Below are 22,207 nucleotides of genomic sequence, written 5' to 3'. Positions count from 1 at the left end.
TAATGGCAGCTAATAATACAATGCAGTTGTTATCGATTATAGCTGACTGGAGCCTGAAAGCGTGTTGATCATTATAGGCTGAGATTTGCCTGATACAAAGATCTCGCTGGTTTGATCAGTAAACTCAGCTACGAGCCATCAGTTATAGTTTGAACCCCCCCCCCCCCCTTTTTTTTTTCCAGTTACCACACATTGGCCAATGGGAGTTGGGAGGCAGAGTTGTCCTCCTGGCCGCCATTAAAGAATTCAATCCATGAATTCAAATGGAAACCTGCAGGACCCGAGAATCAGTGAACGCAAATGCTTAAGCTTACTGGACATTTACATCATGATTTCAGTATTTGAGTGAAAGTTTTTGTAGTTTTATCGGATTCCGGCGACTATGGGGAATAGAAGGGTGGTGTTAGCGAACTGTTTTATTTAGTCTGACTTGGCTATGTTGGCTAGCGAAACTCAGGAGGAGGGGAGAGTTTCTTTGCTCTGAAATTGTTTAAGATTACTAGTAGATCACTTTATGGTGAGGTTGTGGTATGGTTCGTGTATATATTTTATTAAACATATTGTGTAGTAAAGTAAGAAAACGGACTCGGAAGTGGGGTTGATGAATTTGTTAGCGTAGAAAGCTAACTAGTTGTGTTAGCTGGCTATCAAGACAGCGATATTGTTTAGCTAGCTAAAGCTAGCGTAGTGGCTAGCCATCATCAACCGGTTGTATAAATAACTAGCCAGTTAGCATCTTAGTTTTATGGGGTATTTGACTAAATACTCTATCCAGATTAAATAGCTTAAAACTTGGCTGAATATTGCTCTTATCTGTAACCGAGACGATGGATTGTTCAACCACTCTGTGAGGATGAGTTCATGTTTTGTACCAAACGGGGCCAGTTTGGAGGACTGCCACTCCAACCTATTTTGCCTGGTAAGTGATTAAACTCGCTGTTAGCATGCTAACGTTAGCTAGCTCAAACTGAGGCCAGAAAGCCATTTTGGCTAGCCAGTCAGCAAGCTAAACCGCTTGACTACAGCTGACTGTGGAGGCGTCAAGGCCTGTTCTAGATTGCTGGCTAATGCAATTTTGCAAGTGTGCTAGCTAATTTACCTAGCTTACATTAATATTGGTTGATATGTTAGTTTATAGCAATTGAAGTTCACCAGATTCAACAACAAAAATACTTAGTTACCTGTATCATGTCGCTCAGTAGCTAGCTAATTTAGCTAATGTTGGCTAACTGTCTTGCTAGGTTCAGTTTCTTTTGTGATGTCTGTCATTGTGAGATTTGTTTATTATTCTTCACATCAGCACCATTAGCTATGTATTTGACTGCAATTGCATATATCCAACTAGTTAGCAACTAGTCATACCTTGTACCTTGTTTGTTTACAACTTGATGCTTGGCTAGGTAGCTAGCTAGTTATGGCTAACTTTTTAGGCCAACAATATCATGAGTCAGCCTATGATTGTCTACAGTATTGTTTTCTTCAGTGAGCATTCCTATTGCCAATGCTGTCAACTACAACTCACGAATCTACTGAGTTTCACACTTCCTCATTGTAGTATTATGTGGTACTCCCTTATGGATAGAACTTTAAGCAGGGTACCCAGATAAGTGTACATAATATCAACTATAGGCTAGTAGTTATTTGAAAACATTTTTATTTCACCTTTATTTAACCAGGTAGGCCAGTTGAGAACAAGTTCTCATTTCCAAATGCGACCTAGCCAAGATAAAGCAAAGCAGTGTAACAAATAGTTTTAGTGATTCTGAAACTGTATATTTTATTGAAACTAGGATATAAGAAATATCTTGCCATATTTTGAATTGGTACTATATTATTTTTCTGGCAAATGTGTTGCATAGCATTCAAAGGTATTCTAGGTAATATCCATTGGCACTAAATACTTTGATAGAAAGGGATTTCCCACCCTTTGAACCCTGAAGACTAATGAGTTGGAAGGTTAGGTTGCACAGAAGGAGCAGGTGCATTCCTTTACATTTTGTATTTGGAGGTGCTTCACACTGATTGGATAGTGCAGCTGTTAAAGTTGTCAGGCTACTACTGTACTGCTTTGCATTCAGCGGGCTTGCAGCCTCTCTCTGGGCCAATCCCAAATGGACCCTATGCACTTTTGGAGATCTGAAAGGATTTGGTTGGTATAAGCAATATGGTGAAACTTCCACCAAGCCTATCGGCAACGTGGAGCTAGTACCAAATTCTTTTCACCTGTCAAATCCTCTCAAATCTCTACAAGTGCACAGGGTGTAGTGTTCATTTGGGATTGGGCCTCTGTCTCAGCTCTCTTTTCTCACCCTGTCCCCCAGGCTGACCTGACTGGGATAAAATGGCGACGTTTTGTGTGGCAGGGGCCCACATCCTCGCCCATCCTGTTCCCCGTGACGGAGGAGGACCCCATCCTGTGCAGCTTCAGCCGGTGCCTGGCGGCCGATGTGCTAAGCGTGTGGCGAAGGCACCACACCCCGGGTCGCCGCGAGCTCTGGCTCTTCTGGTGGGGGGATGACCCCAGCTTTGCCGAGCTCATCCACCACGAGCTGTCAAGTAAGGGCTAGCCTCTGCCACAGGAAGGGTTGCTTGTTGCTCACATGGCATTGGAGTTAGGATGAACTCTCAGTTGACACTTGGGAGAGGGGCTGCAAGTGCTATGCAAATGGGGAAAGACACTGCTCGGTTGAGGACCCACAGTAGTTCACAGCCTGACACACTTCAATGACTGCCTGCATCTTTCATTACCAAAAGATGCAAGTAGTTTACATGTTGGGCCTACAGTTTTGAGTTCTGCCTGTTGTTGGAAGTGGGTTTGCACATCACGATACCAGTCATATGAACGCATAAATCATATCTCCCATCAGCTTTTTCATTGGGGTCGCAGCTCCTGTTAAAGTAGTTAGCTTTACCCTGTAGAGAGCTAAGGGGCTGCCTGGTGGCTAGATCTTATAGGCCTTGCCACTGACAAAGCAAAACAAAAAAATAATCTTCATGATGATGTGGGTGGTGACACTTTGGTTCTTGAATGTCAAATATCTTGAAGGCGAGACCGCTTGACTTCTGTTTTTGAGTGGAGTTTCCCTTTAACTTATTATTTACATGGTTGCATAATGTGTTGAGTTTTATTGTAAACATTGGCAGATGGTCAAAAATTCCCATCCTATCTTTTTTCTGAAGTGTTTGAACCCATGGCAAAAAGTGACACCACCAATTCTTGAGTTCTTGTTTACAGTTGTGATGTTGATGGAGCATTCAGCAGGTATCTGACTGTCTTTTCTCTCTTCCTGGCTCAGGTGAGGAGGACGGCGAGTGGGAGAGTGGCTTGTCCTATGAGTGCCGCACACTCCTGTTCAAAGCTGTCCATAACCTGTTGGAGCGTTGCCTCATGAACCGCAGCTTTGTCCGTATTGGCAAGTGGTTTGTCAAGCCCTACGAGAAGGATGAGAAGCCCATCAATAAGAGGTAAAAGTCCCCATAATATCCCTCTTCTGTAACCAGTCCATTGATATCTTCATCAGTATTGCAGAGTGCTCTGTTGACTGTTTCTGGTAAATGTATACAGCAGGTCAACTAGTCATCCTGATCAGTGTACTTCCTTATTGATTTTAGAAATGTATTGCACTGGATTAAAACGTCTGCCAAGAAAAGTAAATTTGTTGGATACAAATGTAGGCCTACAGTAAATTGAGTGGATGCCAATCAAAGTTGTTAATGACATGCATTGGTGTCTAGTGTGAAATTCAGCCATTTCTTAGTGTGATAGTTTTCCTCTTACTTGATGTTCGGGCATATGCTTTCTAACACAGGCCATAGAAATGTAGACACTTTGTCATTTACTCCCTATCTGACACTTTTGTCCCTTATGATTTATTCTTGAAAGAAACCCTGAGGTAAATTGTGTAGATGGATTCATTGAAATCCACCTAGGACACTGCTCTTCAAAGGTAGCATATGTTTAGTTCATGTCCGCTTCAGTATTCTTTTCTGTTAATAGCCCGGCTGGATTACTTGGATGTCTAGAGTTTCCTGTTTCTGTTGTCCGTAGAGTATTTGTCAGTACAGGTGAATGTATACTTGTTCACGTGAGTCAGCCTGCACAGATTATCTGATCGATTTCCAAAAAAACTACTACCCTGCCATTAAATTAATTTGGAAAGATTAAGGAATCTATGCCTGTTTTAGGCTGAACAAGCAGCAGATTGTTTTGTTCTGCTACTGATCGTAGACATGCATACTGTATTAATTCTTGCCCTGTTATGCGTGAGCATGCTTCCGTTTGGCTAGGCCAACCGAACAAGTGTGCTCGCATACTCCCTTAAAGACCTTTGCTTGAAAATCTAGAAAAAAACGTCAATAGTACTGTTAGTCACCCAATTTTACATCGAAGATGTTTAGTGCAGTATTTGTCAATGTAAAAATGTGCATAAAAATGAATGGCAACATAATTTATTGAAGAATCGCTACTCTTGACCAATCACAGATGAAGGGGCGAAGACTTCGGCTACTGACTTAGGTTTGCTTCGAGAAAAAAATGTGTGCCCGAATGGTTCTTTAAGGGGAATGACATCACCGTTTTGGCTTCCCCCTGCACTTGAATGGGGCCTGGGGGAATCCTGGAGTGTCCTGATGAGCTAATCTGAGCCCTGTCTTTTGCCTACCCTAGTAATTCAAGCAGTTCTGCTGTTTTAAGCATTTCTGTTTTGCTCTGTTAATTTCAGAGCCCCCACTCCACACACACGGGGGAGTGAGATAGAATTGAGGGGATTGCAATGCATGTTCACTGGGGGGTTAAGGTGTCACGATGTGTTTACGGGTGTGAAGTGTTTGAGAAATGGGCCCTTGGTCTCCATTGTTCTGGATGAAGACATCTACAAGTGGGTGTTGAAGCAGACCAGTGCCTGCTTGGACTTGGTGAAAATGAGAGTGGGTGGGGGTGTGAGTGCGATCCAGCGGTCTCACTGTCGCCTGTACTCTCTGTCTGGTAAACAGGGCTGTCTTTGGAACATGCTGAGTCTGCACTGTGGTTTTACACCAACCATGTCAACAGGAACTGTTTTGATATGTTTAGCCGCTTGGCTGTGCAGCACTCGTGAGGAAATAAAGCCTTGTTGTTTAACATTTCAATTCCATGAGTATATTTTTAACTAGGCCTATTTAAGGAAAGTTGGTGTTTTGGAGGAGCACTTTTAACTGAAACTAAAATGATCTTCTGTCTTGTCCATGCTGGTTGAAGGCCAGGGCTCAGGCCTCACTGATCATTTTCCTCACAGTAAGCAGGCACCTGGCGGTAGATTTTAATGACATAGAAGTGCACAACAAATACGTGAGGAATGTTGTTGTGACTCTGGTCCTCACTCCCTTCCCTGCTCTCCTTTTCTCTCAACCCTCACACCCATCCTCTGACCCATTCATGGACAATGAGCTTTTTCTGTGGTGCAGACATGGTCCTGTCGCTCTAGGAACAGACCAATAGCCTGTCATAAAGTCTTCGGTTTATATGTGACTGGTGTATTTCTGGTATGTTAAGACTATTATCCTTTCAGCAAAGTAATGTAGCTGCTATCTATGTGACACAGACTGTAAAAGTTTTGATTGTAAGGATTTGTTTGAAAATGGTAACCCTGTCAGGTGCCTTCTCATGCCAACATTCCCATCTTTGATTCAACCTTGTAGCAAATCAAGATTTGTTTAATGACTTGCCTGAAAAGATTTCTGCCATTGTAATCCTTGACGGGCTGCCTAAATCCAAAGTAGATTAATTACAGGTTGAGATGAAAATCGCTTTGTGTAAACTTAAGCGACTAAAACCAGAGAGAAGGTATGTAGAAAAGATAATAGACCTACAGTGCCTTCGGAAAGTATTCAGACCCGTTGACTTGTTCCACATTTTGTTTGGTTACAGCCTTATTCTAAAATTGATTAAATAAAAGCAATTCCTCTTCAATCCACACACTACCCCATAATGACAAATTTAAAAACAGGTTTTTAGACATTTTCGCTAATTTAATAACAATAATAAAAAACATTTACAGAAGTATTCAGACCCTTTATTCAGTACTTTGTTGAAGCACCGTTGGCAGTGATTACAGCCTACAATCTTCTTGGGTATGACACGACAAGCTTGGCACACCTGTATTTGGGGAGTTTTCCCATTCTCTGCAGATCCTCTCAAGCTCTGTCAGGTTGGATGGGGAGCGTCGCTGCACAGCTATTTACAGCTCTCTTCAGAGATGCTCGGTCGGGTTCAAGTCCGGGCTCTGGCAGGGCCACTCAAGGACTTTCAGAGACTTGGCCCGAAGCCACTCCTGCGTTGTCTTGGCTGTGTGCTCAGGGTTGTTGTCCTGTTGGAAGGTGAACCTTCACCCCAGTCTGAGGTCCTGAGGGCTCTGGAGCAGGTTTACATTGAGGATCCCGCTGAACTTGGATCCATCCATCTTTCACTCGATCCTGACGAGTATTTCAGTCCCTGCCGCTGAAAAACATTCTCACAGCATGATGCTGCCTCCATGCTTCACCATAGGGATGGTGCCAGGTTTCCTCCAGACGTGACGCTTGGCATTCAGGCCAAAGAGTTCAGTCTTGGTTTAAGTCAGACCAGAGAATCTTGTTTCTCATGGTCTGAGAGTCTTTAGGTGCCTTGTGGCAAACTTGAAGTGGGCTGTCATGTGCCTTTTACTAAGGAGTGGCTTCTGCCTGGCCACTCTACCATAAAGGCCTGATTGGTGGAGTGCTGCAGATATGATTGTCTTTCTGGAAGTTTCTCCCATTTCCACAGAGGAACTCTGGAGCTCTGTCAGAGTGAACATCGGGTTGCTGGTCACCTCCCCGACCAACGCCCTTCACCCTCGATTGCTCAGTTTGGCTGGGCGGCCTGCTCTTCGAAGAGTCTAGGTGGTTCCAAACGTCTTCCATTTAAGAATGGGGGCCACTGTGTTCTTGGGGACCTTCAAGGGTCAGAATACTTTACAAAGCGCTATATATATATATATATTAATAATAATAAGCTTTGAGTACTACAATCACCAAAATACCAAAATAAAAGCTTGTCAATCAGGAAGAATTGATAATTCCAAAAACAATGAATTTAGCAGTATTGATTTTGTTTTGAGCATAAGAACACCGCATTAGCCATAGCAAAATGCATATAACTGCAGTAAATTGGCTTTAAAACTATTAACATTTTATCTTCGCTCCATTGCAGAATATGTAGTATAGCACGAAATTAGCTTTTAAACTTCAAAAAATGATCATCGCTCCATGGAGAAAATGGTAGAATTGCAGGAAATTGTGTAGAGAATTTCAGTGCCGACCATGCCCATTGCCATACCCCCTGCCACACCCACCACCTAAGCTCCTTTTCAATCGAGGAAAAAGAAATGGGAATAGTTTTGGTTTAAGAAAAATATGTGTGTGTGTGGTTTTGGTTTTTAATCACTACGTTTACTCTTAGCTGTTCAGTGCACGTATAACATGAGTGAGCCTCAGGGAGAAGGGAAGAATGCACAGATTTGTAATAAACCAGTCTATCTTGACTTGCTCGGTCTGTCAAGAAATCATGAATATGGGTCTTTACTCAGCATACAGCAGCAGAGCTTTGTTTACCTTTTAATTTTGAGCCCCAGCCCTGCTAACATCCTCATAGGACTCTAGATTTGTTTGATGTAGTTTTAATTTGGCTGTAGTATCCTGTCACCTCCCTGTTCAACCCCATTTAATTGCACATTCTTTTGCATTTATGAAACCTGTCATTTGTCCTGGTACCAGTTAATCCAATTGACAATCAATTATTTAGCTTTGTGTTATATTTCTGTATCTCATAACACATTGAATCTTTTGATGTTTCACTCTGATTGCTTGTCTAAGGAATATCGTACCGACCATTATATTTCCAGATTTATCTGAGTGTCTGTTTTCCATCCCCTCTGCAGTGAGCACTTGTCGTGTGCATTCACCTTTTTCCTGCACGGGGACAGTAACGTGTGCACTAGCGTGGAGATTGCCCAGCACCAGCCTGTCCAGAGGCTAGGTGAAGAACATCTGAGCTTGGTACAACAAAATGCCAGCCCCCTGCAAGGTGGGTCTAACCAGTCACGGCCTGGTCACCCAGCCATATCCTGTTGAGACAAGTTGATCTACCTGCCATTGGTTAGATACTAGAATGTCCATAGGTTTTTATTTTTTATGTCAAAGGCAATGCAGTAGTATTTATAATTAAAGCATAGTCTTGCTCTCTGCTGTCATAAGTAATTTATCTCTCGTCAAGACTCTATTCTGACCTGTGCTGACCTCACACTTCATGTCCCCTCTCTCCCTTCCACAGTCATCTTGAGTCCATACGGTCTGAACGGGACGGTCACGGGCCAGTCCTTCAAGATGTCTGACCACCCCACCCAGAAACTTATTGAGGAGTGGAGGCAGTTCTATCCCATCAGCCCCAGCGCCAAGGACCGCCCCGAGGACAAGATGGAGGATGCAGACTGGGAGGACGACTCACTAGCAGCCGTGGAGGTCCTTGTTGGTAAGATGGGGGTTGTTGCTACAGTTGTGTGTTGTCCAGTGTGGATGTTATTCTAATGGTTAGTGTGTGTTTTTCTGATGGAGACTCACTGACTAAATGTGTTATGCTGATCTGTTCCAGCTGGAGTGAGGATGGTGTACCCTGCTTGTCTAGTACTGGTGCCCCAGTCAGACCTCCCTGCCCTGGCCCCACAGGGATCAGCCAACCCCTCACCCATCCTGTGTGAGGGCCAGGGGGCCCACAGAGACCCTGCCATGTCCTCTGTCACCCTTACCCCTCCCACATCACCGGAGGAGGCCCAAACAGGTAGCCTTGCCATTTACTAATTAGTCTATTAGGACCACAAAGTGTAGCTGCAAGTGTAGCTGTCTGGGTTCAGTGTCCATCTTTTGAATTATTTAACATTGATGCATTCAAGTTCAATCAATCAAATTTCAACACTTGTCACAAAGTGCTTATACAGATACTCCACCTAAAACCCCCAAGAGCAAGCAATGCAGATGTAGAAGCACAATGGCTAGCTGATTATTTTGATAAGTAAGTAGTATACACTAATACTGAGTATTATATTAATTTATACAACGGTAGGCCTAGTCATGGATGCTGATTTGGTTAAAACCGCATTTCTGCCGGTGTCTATTCCACAAGTTACCGCTGTCTAAATCTGACGTTGCAATGCCTTTTTACTCTGTTCCATCTGACTGTGCGATCCAGTCTAATTAGCCCAGCCAGACAATTTATATACTAGATCTACACTAAAAACCATCTAGACATTATCTCCCATTTCTTTTAGACTAACATTTGTTTTTCAACTGCGGAGATTTGTATTAACCTTGCTGTCTATCTCTGACATTTGCAACATTGTTTCAATATTGAAATTCGATCTCCCGATGTCGCATAGTAATGAGCGTTTCTGGAGTTGGGACAGACAGGCAGATTTTCTCAGCCAGTCGAAATCATGAATCAGCATAATTTTTTGGGTGTTACACACACACACACACAAAGAAATGTCAATCGAAAAATACATAATGCAGCTAGTTTGCTGTCTTTCCTGCTTCAGTTTGAAGTTATTGTGTTCGCTGTGTAGTTGGCTATCTCTTCTCAACAGTGGCCTGGCGAGAGAGCCAATGCCAGGTGAAATCGCGCATCATTAACTCATTGTTATGAATGTATCCCCCAAAAAACTGTTTGACGTGACTGTTGGTTGAAGTTGTCTGGCTAGCAAGCAAGGGATAAGAACGTTGCCAGCCATCATGGTGTAACCGATGTGAAATGGCTAGCTAGTTAGCGGGGTGCGCGCTAATAGTGTTTCAATCGGTGACGTGACTCGCTCTGAGACCTTGAAGTAGTTGTTCCCCTTGCTCTGGAAGGGTCGCAGCTTTTGTGGAGCGATGGGTAACGATGCTTTGTGGGAGGCAGTTGATGTGTGCGGAGGGTCCCTGGTTCGAGCCCAGGTTGGGGCGAAGAGAAGGACGGAAGCTAAACTGTTACAATGGCAACGGAACATTTATAACGCACGCCCGAGTCGCGTCCATAGATTTAGAACAAAAAGACTTAACGACTGGATTGTGTCTCTGGCAACCGAACCGATAGGACGAATGACCAGCCGGCTTGGGTAGCAACATCTTGTGGAAAGATGACATAAATACATCAAAACAAAGGGGCTTTTTTTTGGTTTTTTTTTTGATACACCCCCCCCTGTTGTGGACTCGGGGGAGAGGCGAAGGTTGAGAGCCATGCGTCCTCCAAAAAACATGACCCAGCCAAGCTGCACTGCTTCTTGACACACTGCTCGCTTAACCTGGAAGCCAGCCGCACCATTTGTGTCGGAGGAAACACCGTACAGCTGGTGACCCGAAGCCAGCGTGCATGGCTTCGGGTTAGGGGAGGCCAAACCCTCCCCTAACCTGGACGACGCTGTCTCGTGGTCGCGGCTGGCTGCGTCACAGCCCTGGATCGAGCCCGCATCTGTAGTGACGCCTTGAGCACTGATCAGTGCCTTAGACCGCTGCATCACTCGGGAGGCCCCAGAATGTTTATGAGTGAAAATCTGTCAATTATTATTTAAATATGTTGGTAACCCGTTGTATAAAAGTGATAATGCCTTCGAAGCCAGTGTTTGGTGACTATATTGTCACGGTTTGCCGGCCCTCGACTTCTTCGCGGGACTAACACCTGTGCCTATATACATCTTCCAAACACCGGCTTCTCGGGCATTATCACGTAAGTGTTACTTTCTTTTCCCCTGTAGATTCTCAGGCAGCACAGAGGTGGTTGAAGCTCTGCTCGACAGTGGATGGTTTCAGCTCCAACAGCAGCTGTATCCACGGCAGCAAGATCCCCCGCAGGCTGGCTGCCCAGGTGGTGGAGAGCGTGTGGCAGGAGTGCACTACCAACCGGGCCCAGAACAAGTACGTACACTACCCGTCACCTCACCCTACTGATTTGTATACTACTGGTCTATTGAAGGAGTCTGCCTGCTGAGCTCTGTTTGTCTGGTTCTTTGTCAGGAGGAAGTTTGCTACATTGACTAACGGTACCTGTGAGGAGGAGGAGGGGGACAAAACAGGAGTGTGGGATTTTGTGGAGTTCTCGCATAGGGCACACTGCAACTGCTCAAGGTACTGTGGATCATGTTTATAACGGTGGGGGGTTGTTGTAGGCCAGGATTGTCTAACTCAATCACCACACGGGCCATATTGAAAAAAATATATAATAATTTACAGGCCAGAAATAGTATGTTTGTTTTTAGAATATAACGCGCATACAACTGCGACCCACACTGGCCTTTTTGTTTTATTGAAAAAATATGCGCCTTTAAAAATTTAGAAATTGACCATGGGGTGCTGTATATAGCAATTTAACATGAAACCTAATGCATCATATTTGTCCATCCTATGCTTGCAGATGTGCATTGGCTAATATGCTGCTACCCTAGTAAAACATATTTACGTTTTTTTTGTTTTTGTTGTGGGTTATTCATTGTCAAGCTTTAAAAACCGCAGCCAGACTGCAACATTTTAGTAGCCTAGGAGGACTGCCTGTGTACTTTCCCTCCGCTACGTGCTAAAAACGGGACAGCGCAATTGATGTTGAGTTGATGTGCAAGCACATCGGGCTGTAATTTCATAAAGTAGATGACTCAACTGTTAACTAATTTATACTCGCGTGTGTCCTTCAGTAGTAATTTATACTCTGTGAATCCTTTATCTAATAGCTTTTTGACACGAAGATGTCTGGGAGGAGGTGTGTGTGTGGCAATGCACTGCCTTTGGCGCTCAACAAGTTGGCAGTGCTTGCTGGGACTTGTAGTGCAGCGTGTCGTGTGCGGTATGGAAGCGGGCCAAAATGAATTCACAACCCAAATCATTGTAAAAGCCGGATAGAATTGTGTCATGGGCCAGATCTGGCCTGTGGGCCATATTTTACACGCGTTTTAGGCTGATGTGAATTTTCCCTCATAACTCACCAGAGTCCTTTAGGGCAGTGGTTCCCAAATTTTTTATAGTCCCGTACCCCTTCAAACATTCAACCTCCAGCTGCGTACCCCCTCTAGCACCAGGGTCAGCGCACTCTCAAATGTTTATTTATTTTTTGCCATTATTGTAAGCCTGCCACACACACACTATACGATACATTTATTAAACATAAGAATGAGTGTGAGTTTTTCACAACCCGGCTTGTGGGAAGTGACAAAGAGATCTTATTAGGACCAGGGCTCAAATAATAATATTTTAAATGTAATTTTGCTCTTTATTTAGCCATCTTGCATATAAAACTTTATTTGTTCATTGAAAATTGTGAATAACTCAACACAGGTTAATGAGAAGGGTGTGCTTGAAAGGATGCACATACCTCTGCAATGTTGGGTTATATTAGAGAGAGTCTGTCTTAAATCATTTTCCACACACAGTCTGTGCCTGAAATTTAGTTTTCATGCTAGTGAGGGCCGGGAATCCACTCTCACATAGGTACGTGGTTGCAAAGAGAATCAGTGTTTTAACAGCGTGTTTTGCCAAGGCAAGTTACTCTGAGCACAGCCTATCCAGAAATCTGGCAGTAGCTTCTGATTAAATTAAATTTTCACAGAACCGCTTGTTGCAATTTCGACGAGGCTCTCTTGTTCAGATATCGGTAAGTGGACTGGAGGCAGGGCATGAAAAGGATAACAAATCCAGTTGTTTGTGTCATCTGTTTCGGGAAAGTACCTGAGTAATTGCGCACCCAACTCACTCAGGTGCTTCGCTACAGTACCTTGCAAAAGTATTCATCCCCCTTGGTGTTTTTCTAATTTTGTTGCATTACATCCTGTAATTTAAAATGATTTTTATTTGGATTTCATGTAATGGACATACACAAAATAGTTGAAATGGGTGAAGTGAAATGAAAAAAATTACTTATTTTAAAAAAATTCTTAAAAAAACGGAAAAGTGGTGCATGCATATGTATTCACCCCTTTTGCTATGAAGACACTAAATAAGATCTGGTGCAACCAATTACCTTCAAAGTCACATAATTAGTTAGTTTGCACACAGGTGGACTTTATTTAAGTGTCACATGATCTGTCACATGATCTCAGTAAAAAATACACCTGTTCTGAAAGGCCCCAGAGTCTGCAACACCACTAAGCAAGGGGCACCACCAAGCAAGCGGCCCTATGAAGACCAAGGAGCTCTCCAAACAGGGCAGGAACAAAGTTGTGAAGAAGTGCAGATCAGGGTTGGGTTATAAAAAAATATCAGAATAAACTTTAAACATCCCACGGAGCAACATTAAATCCATTATTAAAATATGGAAAGAATATGACACCACAAGAAACCTGCTAAGAGAGGGCCGCCCACCAAAACTCACGGACCAGGCAAGGAGGGCATTAATCAGAGGGGCATCAAAGAGACCAAAGATAACCATGAAGGAGCTGCAAAGCTCCACAGCAGAGATTGGAAGAAGGTACTCTGGTCAGATGAGACTAAAATTGAGCTTTTTGGCCATCAAAGAAAACACTATGTCTGGTGCAAACCCAACACCTCTCATCACTCCGAGAACACCATCCCCACAGTGAAGCATGGTGGCAGCATCATGCTGTGGGGATGTTTTTCATCGGCAGGGACTGGGGAAACTGGTCAGATTTGAAGGAATGATGGATGGTGCTAAATACAGGGAAATTCTTTAGGGAAACCTGTTTCAGTCTTCCCGAGATTTGAGACTGGGACGGAGGTTCACCTTCCAGCAGGACAATAACCCTAAGCATACTGCTAAAGCAACACTCGAGTGGTTTAAGGGGAAACATTTAAATGTCATGGAATGGCCTAGTCAAAGCCCAGACCTCAATCCAATTGAGAATCTGTGTTATGACTTAAACATTGCTGTACACCAGCGGAACCCATCCAAGGAGCTGGAGCAGTTTTGCCTTGAAGAATGGGCAAAAATCCCAGTGGCTAGATGTGCCAAGCTTATAGAGACATACCCCAGGAGACTTGCAGCTGTAATTGCTGCAAAGGTGGCTCTACAAAGTATTGACTTTGGGGGGGGGTGAATAGTTATGCATGCTCAAGTTCAGTTTCTTTGTCTAATTTCTTGTTTGTTTCACAATAAAAAATATTTTGCATCTTCAAAGTGGTAGGCATGTTGTGTAAATCAAATTGTACAAAATCCAAAAAATCTATTTTAATTCCAGGTCGTAAGGCAACAAAATAGGGAAAATGCCAACGGGGGTGAATATTTTTGCAAGCCACTGTATATCACATTTGACATTGTCTGTAAGCTTGAGTTCATTTGCACACAAATCATACAAAGATGGAAAGACCTGTGTGTTGTCCTTGTTAATGCAGACAGAGAAGAGCTCCAACTCCTTAATCCTAGCCTCAATTTTCACTGTAGTGTCCAAAACATATCTCAAGCTGTCAGACATTCCTTTGGCAGCAAGAGCCTCTCAGTGGATGCTGTAGTGTACCAAAGTGGCGTCAGGAGCAACTGCTTACACGCACGTTTACCACTCCACTATGTCTCCCTGTCATGGCTTTTGCGCCATCAGTACAGATACCAACTCATCTTGACCACCAAAGTCCATTTGGTGTCACAAATCTCTCCAGTACTTTAAAAAATAATTTCCAGTGGTTTGCAGAAGAGGTCTTCCTTAATTGACCCCCCATAAACGTAACGGCCATATACTGCATGTTTTTGTTTCTAAGTGTCTGCGCAAGAGTGAAGGTTTCATTGAGTTGTGAGATAGTACCTTTGCACCTATAACACACTGGCTGAGGGAAGGCACTACTCCCAATATAAGTGAACCCCAAATCGATGTAGTTCTCATCGTATTTGCGCCTCTTCGACGTCCCTGTCTGTAAGGTGCTTTCCCCGGGTAAGGGGCCAGTAGCTCTTCGGCTGCATCAGATTCACAACTGTCAGTGTCCATGCTAGCTGGGCTAACAACAAATGTAGAATTACTAATGCTAGCATTGGATGTGCTTGTGGAAGCAGAACAACTTGTCGTTGACAGGTGCAGGTGTCGTACTGCTGGTAGTAGCAGTACTGCCAGTAGAGCTTGTATGTGTGTCTATGGATGCGGGCCTTACTTTTTTTTCCTTTTTTTTTTAAACCATTCATCAATTTTCGAGCAAACGGAATGAGCAGCAGCTACGTTTGGCTACATACGGACCGTTAGTAGAATTCCCGTGAGAGAGTAATGTTTAATGTGATTGGATGTTAATTATTTGACTAGGCTACCTGTATTTGACATTGTGATGTTATTTCACTAGATGGTTTAATTTTATTTTTGGCAGTGAAACGAGGCTACGCAAGCGAGGGGAAAAAACCTCACCCAAATGTATAGCCCCGTTGGAAAATATAAATGGACTGTTTGAAAATGTTTTTAAAAAATCTATTTTTTATTTGGCGTACCACAGTTTGGGAATGCATGCTTTAGGGGATCTGATTTAATCACAGACACCTTGGAAGTGAACATTCAGTAAATTGCTATTCAAATAATTTGTCTCTTTTTACCCCAGGCATAAAAACCAGAAGCAACGATCAGGCAGCACCTCAGGAAACCCCCCGTCGGTGGGCCAGCCCTCACAGCCTCTGCCCAAACACAAGCTGGGCGAGAAGCTGGAGAAGGGGGAGAAGCAGCAGAAGAGGCCCCAGACACCCTTCCACCACCGCAGCTATGTGTTTGAGGAGCAGGCCATGGAGCCCCAGAGGCTGTGTATGAGAACCCAGGATGAGGGCCCCTACCCCAGCCTGCACCATGTGGACACGGCCCCTTCCAAAGCTCCCATGTTGCACACCCACAGGCCCCTCCAAGACCTGGCCGGCTCCCCCCAGCCCCCTCCTCTCAGCCCCCACCCCTGCGAGCGCGGGGAGGAAGACCCTGGGGCCACGAAGAGCTCCTCCACGCCCATCCACCAACACTTCTACCCCCCCTCCTCCGAGCCCTGCCTGCTGCCCCAAAAGACCTCGTCTGACGAGCCCCACCTGGAGCCCCTGCCTCTGCCTTTCCCCCCTGCCTACCCTGATTCCCTGGAACCCACTGTCTATGTGGGATCAGCCATCAACCCCAACGAAGACTCGGCCCACAACCCCTGGAAGTACTTCAACCTGCCACGGAAGAAGACCTCAGATTTCTTCACACCACTGTTGCCTGTGGACAAACTACAGGATGACTCCGGGGAAGGAGGGCAGGAGAACATTGTCTCTGTCACAGAGTGAGTACACTACCCCTCCTCTCTTTCAACATGTAATGATAAACCTTATAAGCACCAAGGTGATGAGTGGCTATGATAGATATTTGGTTTCTCCCACTCGCTCTCTGTGTACCTCCACTTGGAGCTGATCATCTATGTAACATTGTCTCCTCTCAGATTGATGTCTGGCTCTGGCAGGCCTCTGAAGGTGTCTGAAGACCTGGTGAGGACCTACACCCAGAGGAGGAACAGCCACCTGGCGGCTGCCATGGCTGACGAGGACCAGGAGGAGGAGCCAGACCCCTACGCCTTCGTGGAGGGAGACGAGGAGTTCATTTTCACTGACAAGAAGGACAAACCTGGCTCGGACAGAGAGACCAGCAAGAGACACAAGGTGAGTATCAAACATGAGTTTCTAATAATTAATTCCATAGTTATCCATATACACTTTTCCTAATCTTAGCTAATGTGGTTGGATTTGTTAGTTCAGTTGACATGTGTATACTATGCCTTTGCTTATGGGATGATGTAGCACAGTGGTTCCCAACCTTTTTTTCTTACTGTACCACCAACTGAATTTTGCTTTGCCCGTAGTACCCCTGAAGTACTCCCTCGTGCATTTTACCAGTAAGCTTATGGTCTCATGAGTCTTCTCAAGTACCCCACAGGGGTCTTAGTACCCCTGGTTGGGAACCACTGATGTAGCAGATGCCAAGAGAATAACACGTTTTATGCTGGTGTTTGTTTCTCTTAGGGTGACGATGGCAGTGGGACCTCGGCAGATGGTGAGCATTTCCTTCTTGTTGAAGACTTTGTTTTAATCACTCCTGTAAAACTATAAAAGATTGGAATGTCAATAAAATCATCATCCAGAGTGGTTACTGAGGGGACTTCCTTTGTTGTCTGTCTTTCTCTCTCTGTGTGTGCGTGCAGATGGTCAGGGTGCAGCTGGTGGAAAGCCTGTACCCTCCACCAGCCTCATCCATGAGACAGACCTGGCTGTGTCCATCAACGACCTGGACAACCTCTTCAACTCAGACGAAGATGAGCTAGCGGTCAGTAGAGTATACAGTGCCTCCATAAAGTATTCATACCCTTTGACTTAATCCACATTTTGTTGTGCTACAGCCTGAATTCAAAATACATTCAATACAAAGTCTCGCCCATCTACACACACTACCCCATACTGACAAAGTTAAAACATGTTTTTAGAGATTTTAGCAAATGTATTGAAAATGAAATGCACTCCTTTGCTATGACAGTCCAAATTGAGCTCAGGCGCATCAAATTTCCTTTGATCATCCTTGATGTTACTACAACTTGATTGGAGTCCACCTATGGTTAATTCAGTTGATATAGAAAGAAACACACCTGTCTATATAAGGTCCCACAGTTGACAGTGCATGTAAGAACCGATACTACACAATTAAGTTGAATCAACTGTTCTGAGACAGAATTGTGATTAGGCAAGGGTATAAAATAATTTCTAGAGTGTTGAAAAATAGGAACTACCCAGACTCTGGATAGAGCTGGCTGTCTGACCAAACTGAGCAACCCGGCAAGAAGTACCTTGGTCAGGGAGGTGACCAAGAACCCAATGAACACTCTGACAGAACTACAGAGTTCCTTGGCTGAGATGGGAGAACCTGTCAGAAGGACATCGGTCTCTACAGTCTATACAGCCTTTCAGCAATCTGGGCTTTATGGGAGAGTGGCCAGACAGAAGTCACTCCTGAGGAAAAAGGCACATGACGGCACAACTGGGATTTGCAAAAAGGCATGTGAAAGACTGAGCATAAGGCAAAATATGTGGTCTGATGAAGCAAAACATTTACTATTTTGCCTGAATGCAAAGCGCTATGTCTGGAGAAAACCAAGCACAGCTCATCACCCATCTAACACCATCCCTACTGTGAAGCATGGTGGTGTCAGCATCATGCTATGGGGATGCTTTTCAGCGGCAGGGACTGGAGGACTAAGGATAGAGGGGGGAATATGAATGGAGCCAAATACAGGTAAATCCTTGATAAGAACCTGCTTTATTGTGCAAACAACCTTAGACTGTGGCAAAGATTTACCTTCCAACGGGACAACGACTCCAAGCATACAGCCAAAGCAAGGCTGGATTGGCTTCAGAACAAGAATGTGAAAGTCCTTGAGTTGCCCAGCCAAAGCCCAGACTTGAATCTCATTGAAAATCTGTGGAATGACTTGAAGATTGCTGTCCACTGCTGCTCCCCATCTAACTTAACAGAGCTTGAGAAAATCTGCAAGGAAGAATGGGAGAAAATCCCCCAATCCAGACGTGCAAAGCGGATCCAGACATACCCATGACGACTGAAAGCTGTAATCAACGCCAAAGGTGCTTCTACAAAGTATTGACTCTGGGGTGTGAATCTTATTTAAATGAGATTTACAAAAAATGTGTTCACTTTCATGGGGAATTGTGTGTAGATGGGTAGGAAAAATATTTGATCAATTTTTGAATTCGGGCTGTAACAACAATGTGGAATAAGTTAAGTGGTATGAATACTTACTGAAAGCACTGTAGTTCTCATCTACATGGGGGGGACATTGTTTGGGTTGCATATCCTTTTGTCTGTTTCCATATCTCCCGTTGATACTTTGCAAACAGAATATTGTGTAAAGTCTTAGAAAATATCTCTATATGTTTTGATCAAAGCCTGTTTAAAACATTCTGAATGTTCTGTCCCCAGCAGCCTGGATCCAGGAGAGCAGGAGTTCATGGAGACAAGTTTGGCAGTAAGGAACACAAAACATCAAATCTGGACCCTCTGTCCTGCATAAGTATGTTCCCTTTCTCCAATTCCTTCCCTAAAGTTCCTCTTTAGGTCATCACTGTATCATACATTAATTTACCAAACAATAGGGTGATTCCTCCATTCACCTTCCTGTCCCCAGGCTCAGCTGACCTGCACAAGATGTTCCCCACCCCTCCCTCCCTGGAGCAGCACATCATGGGCTACTCCCCCATGAACACTGGGGGGAAGGACTACGGTGGCCTGGAGGCCGGGGTGGGCCTCACTCTGCTGGATGGGAGCCAGTTTAGCAGCCACTACAAGATGGAGGTGGAGGAAGGCTTCTGCAGCCCCAAGCCCTCTGAGATCAAGGTAACTTAAAGGCCCAATGCAGCCATTTTCATCTCGATATCAAATCTTTTCTGGGTGTTAATTAAGTACCTTGCTGTTATTGTTTTCAATTAAAGTGGTCAAAAATCTAATCAAATTTTGTTTGTCACATGCGCTGAATACAACAGCTGTAGACATTACAGTGAAATGCAGTTTTATCATCTATGGGCTAGGTGGGACGTGACCGTCCCACCTGCGGGACACACTATTCAACAGCCAGTGAAATAGCATGGCGCGAAATACAAAACAGCAAAAATCTCATAATTTAATTTTCTCAAACAATCAACTATTTTACACTATTTTAAAGATAAGACTCTCGTTAATCTAACCACATTGTCTGATTTCAAAAAGGCTTTACGGCGAAAGCATAAAATTAGATTATGTTAGGACGTAAACTTCAAGAAAATCCACACAGCCATTTTCCAAGCATGTTATAAATACATGTATGTTTTGCTCGATAAAGTTCATATTTATATCCAAAAACAGCATTTTACATTGGCACGTGATGTTCAGAAAATGTATTCCCACCAAAACTTCAATTTACAAAAATACTCATCATAAACGTTGATAAAATTTACAACAGTTATTGAAAGAATTGTAGATACACTACTCCTTGAAGCAACTGCTTTGTCAGATTTCAAAATAACTTTACAGAGAAAGCACATTATTCAATATTCTGAGTACATAGCTCAGCCATCGACGCAAGCTATACAGCTACCCGCCAAGTTCTGGCATCAACAAAACTCTGAATTAGTATTATAAATATTCTCTCTGCTGATCTTCGTCAGAATGCACTCCGAGGACTCCTACTTCCACAAGAAATGTTAGTTTTGTTTGAAATACTCCATATTTATGTCCAAATACCTCAGTTTTGTTTGTGCGTTCAGATCACTATCCAAAGGCATAACGCGCGAGCGCAGTACCAGAGACAAAGTTAAATGGTTCCATTACCGTTCGTAGAAACATGTCAAACGTTGTTTACAATCAATCCTTAGGGTATTTTTAACATAAAACGTCAATAATATTCCAACCGGACAATAGCGTATTCATTCCAGGAGAAAAATAAGGAACGGTGCGCTCGCGGGATCGCGCATACCCAAGCCCTTTGTCCATAGGCAGTCCACTCATTGACTGAGCTACTATTCTCTGCCCAGTAACAGGAAAAGGATGAAAAAAAAATTCTAAAGGCTGTTGACAGCCAATGGAAGCCTTAGGATGTGCAACGTGACCCCACAGACACTGTAGTTTCGATAGGGATTCAAAAGAATAACTACAATTCTCAGATTTCCCACTTCCTGGTTGGATTTTTCTCAGGTTTTTGCCTGCCATATGAGTTCTGTTATACTCAGACATCATTCAAACAGTTTTAGAAACTTCAGTGTTTTCTATCCAAATCTACTAATAATATGCAAATATTTGACTCTGGGCCTGAGTATTAGGCAGTTTACTCTGGGCACGCTTTTCATCCGAAATCAAAAATACTGCCCCCTATACCCTGAAGTTAAGAAAATAACAAAAAAAGTAAGATAAAAATAACATAAATAAAGAGCAGCAGTAAATTAACAATAGCAGGGCTATATACAGTGGGTACCAGTACAAGGTCAATGTGCGGGGGCACCAGTGTCGAGGTAATATGTACATGTAGAGTTATTCAAGTGACCATGCATAGATAATAACAGAGTAGCTGCAGTGTAGAAGAGGAGGGGAGCAATGCAAATAGTCTTGGTGTCCATTTGATTAGATGTTCAGGAGTCTTATGGCTTGGGGGTAGAAGCTGTTTAGAAGACCCTTGGTTCCAAGACTTGGCGCTCCGGTACTGCTTGCTGTGCGGTAGCAGAGAGAACAGTCTATGGCTAAGGTGGCTGGAGTCTTTGACAATTTTTAGGTCCTTCCTCTGACACCGCCTGATATAGAGGTCCTGGATGGCAGGAAGCTTGGCCCCAGTGGTGTACTGGGCCGTACGCACTACCCTCTGTAGTGCCTTGTGGTTGGAGGCTGAGCAGTTGCCATACCAGGCAGTGATGCAACCAGTCAGGATGCTCTCGATGGTGCAGCTGTAAAATCTTTTGAGGATCTGAGGGCCCATGCCACATTTTTTCAGTCTCCTGAGGGGGAATAGGTTTTGTCGTGCCCTCTTCACGACTGTCTTGGTGTGCTTGGACCATGTTAGTTTGTTGGTGATATGAGAACAAGTTGAGAACTTGAAGCTCTCAACCTGCTCCACTACAGCCCCGTCGATGAGAATGGGGGCATGCCCGGTCCTCCTTTTCCTGTCGTCCACAATCATCTCCTTTTGTCTTGATCACATTGAGGGAGAGGTTGTTGTCCTGGCACCACACGGTCAGGTCTCTGACCTCCCTATAGGCTGTCTCATCATTGTCGGTGATCAGGCCTACCACTGTTGTCATCGGCAAACTTAATGATGGTGTTGGAGTTGTGCCTGGCCATGCAGTCATGAGTGAACAGGGAGAACAGAAGGGAACTGAGCACGCACCCTTGAGGAGCCCCTGTGTTGAGGATCAGCGTGGCGGATATGTTGATGCCTACCCTTACCCCCTGGGGGCGGCCCGTCAGGAAGTCCAGGATCCAGTTGCAGAGGGAGGTGTTTAGTCCCAGGGTCCTTAGCTTATTGATGAGCTTTGAGGGCACTATGGTGTTGAACGCTGAGTTGTAGTCAATGAATAGCATTCTCACATAGGTGTTCCTTTTGTCCAGGTGGGAAAGGGCAGTGTGGAGTGCAGTAGAGACTGCATCATCTGTATCATTTTAGGGCGGGGTGCAAATTGGAGTGGGTCTAATGTTTCTGGGATAATGGTGTTGATGTGAGCCATGACCAGCCTTTCAAGGCACTTCATGGC

At 44.2% G+C, this 22,207-nt stretch overlaps 1 protein-coding gene across 1 annotated transcript in view; it reads left to right on the top strand.

Annotated features, from left to right (window-relative positions):
- The first annotated feature begins 212 nt into the window (after positions 1-212).
- LOC106613001 (mediator of RNA polymerase II transcription subunit 13-like) overlaps positions 213-22,207 on the top strand; it is a 31,819-nt gene continuing 9,824 nt past the window's right edge. Inside the window, 14 exon segments of the mRNA XM_014214797.2 lie at positions 213-919; positions 2,322-2,556; positions 3,297-3,465; positions 7,932-8,077; positions 8,324-8,521; positions 8,642-8,827; positions 10,773-10,932; positions 11,032-11,142; positions 15,526-16,221; positions 16,378-16,594; positions 16,955-16,985; positions 17,134-17,255; positions 18,921-19,008; positions 19,123-19,331. Of these exon segments, the coding sequence (XP_014070272.1) occupies positions 854-919; positions 2,322-2,556; positions 3,297-3,465; positions 7,932-8,077; positions 8,324-8,521; positions 8,642-8,827; positions 10,773-10,932; positions 11,032-11,142; positions 15,526-16,221; positions 16,378-16,594; positions 16,955-16,985; positions 17,134-17,255; positions 18,921-19,008; positions 19,123-19,331 (2,634 nt within the window). The 5' untranslated portion in view covers positions 213-853.

The sequence above is a fragment of the Salmo salar genome, chromosome ssa09 (assembly GCF_905237065.1).
Source record: "Salmo salar chromosome ssa09, Ssal_v3.1, whole genome shotgun sequence".
NCBI classification, from domain to species: domain Eukaryota; kingdom Metazoa; phylum Chordata; class Actinopteri; order Salmoniformes; family Salmonidae; genus Salmo; species Salmo salar.
This window is presented reverse-complemented; position numbering and strand designations above follow the sequence as displayed.